Genomic DNA, 1,748 nt, shown 5'->3' on the forward strand with positions numbered 1-1,748 from the left:
GCTCAAATCCCCGTACACTCCCTCCCCGCATTGAGGCCCCTAACTAGCCACCAGCTAGCTGGCTAGCTAGCTAACTCGCTGGCTAGCTAGCTAGCTGGCTGGCTAGCTCGATACGCAACGCCAATGCTGCTGCAGGGCAGCAACAACGCAAACTGCCACAGCGAAAGAACGAAACTCTGCTGCTGCTGCTGCTCCGGTGCTGGCGCGAAGCATCCCGCTGTTACTACTGCTGCTGTGCTGCTGCTGCTGTTGCTGTACATACGAGGGCCGTTAGTCCTGCGCGTCACAGGCAGACAGAAGTTTTTTCCACTAACAAACTCGCTCCTCTGCAGCAGCAGCAGCCCCAGCAGCAGCAGCAGCAGCAGCAAAAGCAGCAGCAGCCTCAGCAGCAACAGCAGCAGGACGGCCAGCAGCAGGAGGGGGAGCAGCAGCAAGAGCTGCATCAGCAGCTGGAGGGTACCTTGTGCTTGCGGGGGCTTTTTTTGCTGCGTGGTGCGTCGTCGTCATCGCTGCTGCTGCTGCTGCTGCTGCTTGAATCTTTATCTCTCTTCCGTTTCTTGCTGCTGCTGCCACTATTGCTGCTGCTGCTGCTGCTGCTGCTGCTGCTGGCGTTGGTGCTTGCTTCTTCTTTTCTTCTTTTCTTTTCGAGTTTCTTCAGTCTCTTGGCCTCCTTTTTAGCTGCCTTCTTTGCTGCCTTTTGCATGCGTTTCTCTTCTTTCTTTTGCTGCTTCTGCTGCCGCTTACGCTCAGCAACAGCAGCACGGATAGTTGAGTCCATCATAAAGAAAGGCAGCTCTTCTTCCTGCTCTCCCTCGCTGCTGCTGCTGCTGCTGCTGCTGCTGCTGCTACTGCTGCTACTGCGGCGACTGTGCTTGCTGCTGCGACGCCGCTTCTTGTGGTGGTGGCGGCTCTTCTTCCCGCTGCTCTTGCTGCTACTGCTGCGCTGCACTGCTGCAGCAGCAGCACCCAGGGGCCTAGACCCCACAAGAGCAGACACAGAACCTGCAGCAGAAACAGCAGCACACCTGTAAAGTTCAGTGTCTGCTTACCTCTTGCTGTTGCTGCTGCTGCTCTCCTTGATGCTGTTGCTGCTGCTGCCTGTGAGGGCCTTGCGCTTACCTTTTGCGTCGGACATTGCTGCTATAGATACTTGCTCTGATACAGCAGCAACTGCAGCAGCAACTGCAGCCGCAACAGCAGCAGCAACGGCAGTAGCCTGGATGATAAGGAGCTACCGTGTGCTTGTTTTCTGCTGTAGTAACGTTGTTGCACTCACAGCAACAGCAGCAGCAGCAGGCAGCACGAAGCAGCGGTAATACGCCGCACAAACAGCAAGAGGAGAAGCGCCCTGAAGGCCCTAAGGCTCAGAGGCAGCACTGGGAGCCTGTTGCTGCTGCTGATGCTGCCTCTGCTGCTGCTGCATACACCGTGCAGCCGCCGCCCGTCTAGAAGCAGCAGCAGCAGCAGTAGCAGCAACGGGAATCAAGAGGATATGTCCTCTAGGTAACCAAGTGATGCTGCTACTCAGCTATATTCGCCAAGGAGAATCTCCGTAGATGGTAGATGCCGTGACACCCGTAAACCCGCGCAGCAGCGGCTGCTGCTGCTGCTGCTGCTGCTGCTGCTCTAGCGGCAGTTGCTGCAGCAAAAGGTCGCCATTGGAGGGGCGTTTTTTATTACTTTTGTTTTCTTCCTAAGCAATCAACATGTCCTTTGTTCCCTGTGCATGCATGCAGCAGCCCTGCAGC

The 1,748-nt window shown here is 56.4% G+C and overlaps 1 protein-coding gene across 1 annotated transcript; it reads right to left on the reverse strand.

Moving 5' to 3' along the window:
* Positions 1-270: 270 nt before the first annotated feature.
* On the reverse strand, positions 271-1,135 carry EMH_0095300 (uncharacterized protein; the record flags this gene model as incomplete). The annotated part of the gene is made up of 3 exons (XM_038023186.1): positions 271-276; positions 461-1,002; positions 1,120-1,135. 3 exons carry the CDS (start codon positions 1,133-1,135, stop codon positions 271-273), a joined length of 564 nt encoding a protein of 187 aa, XP_037879040.1.
* Positions 1,136-1,748: the final 613 nt, after the last annotated feature.

The sequence above is a fragment of the Eimeria mitis genome, genomic scaffold (assembly GCF_000499745.2).
Source record: "Eimeria mitis Houghton genomic scaffold, Emh_scaff8560, whole genome shotgun sequence".
Taxonomy (NCBI): domain Eukaryota; phylum Apicomplexa; class Conoidasida; order Eucoccidiorida; family Eimeriidae; genus Eimeria; species Eimeria mitis.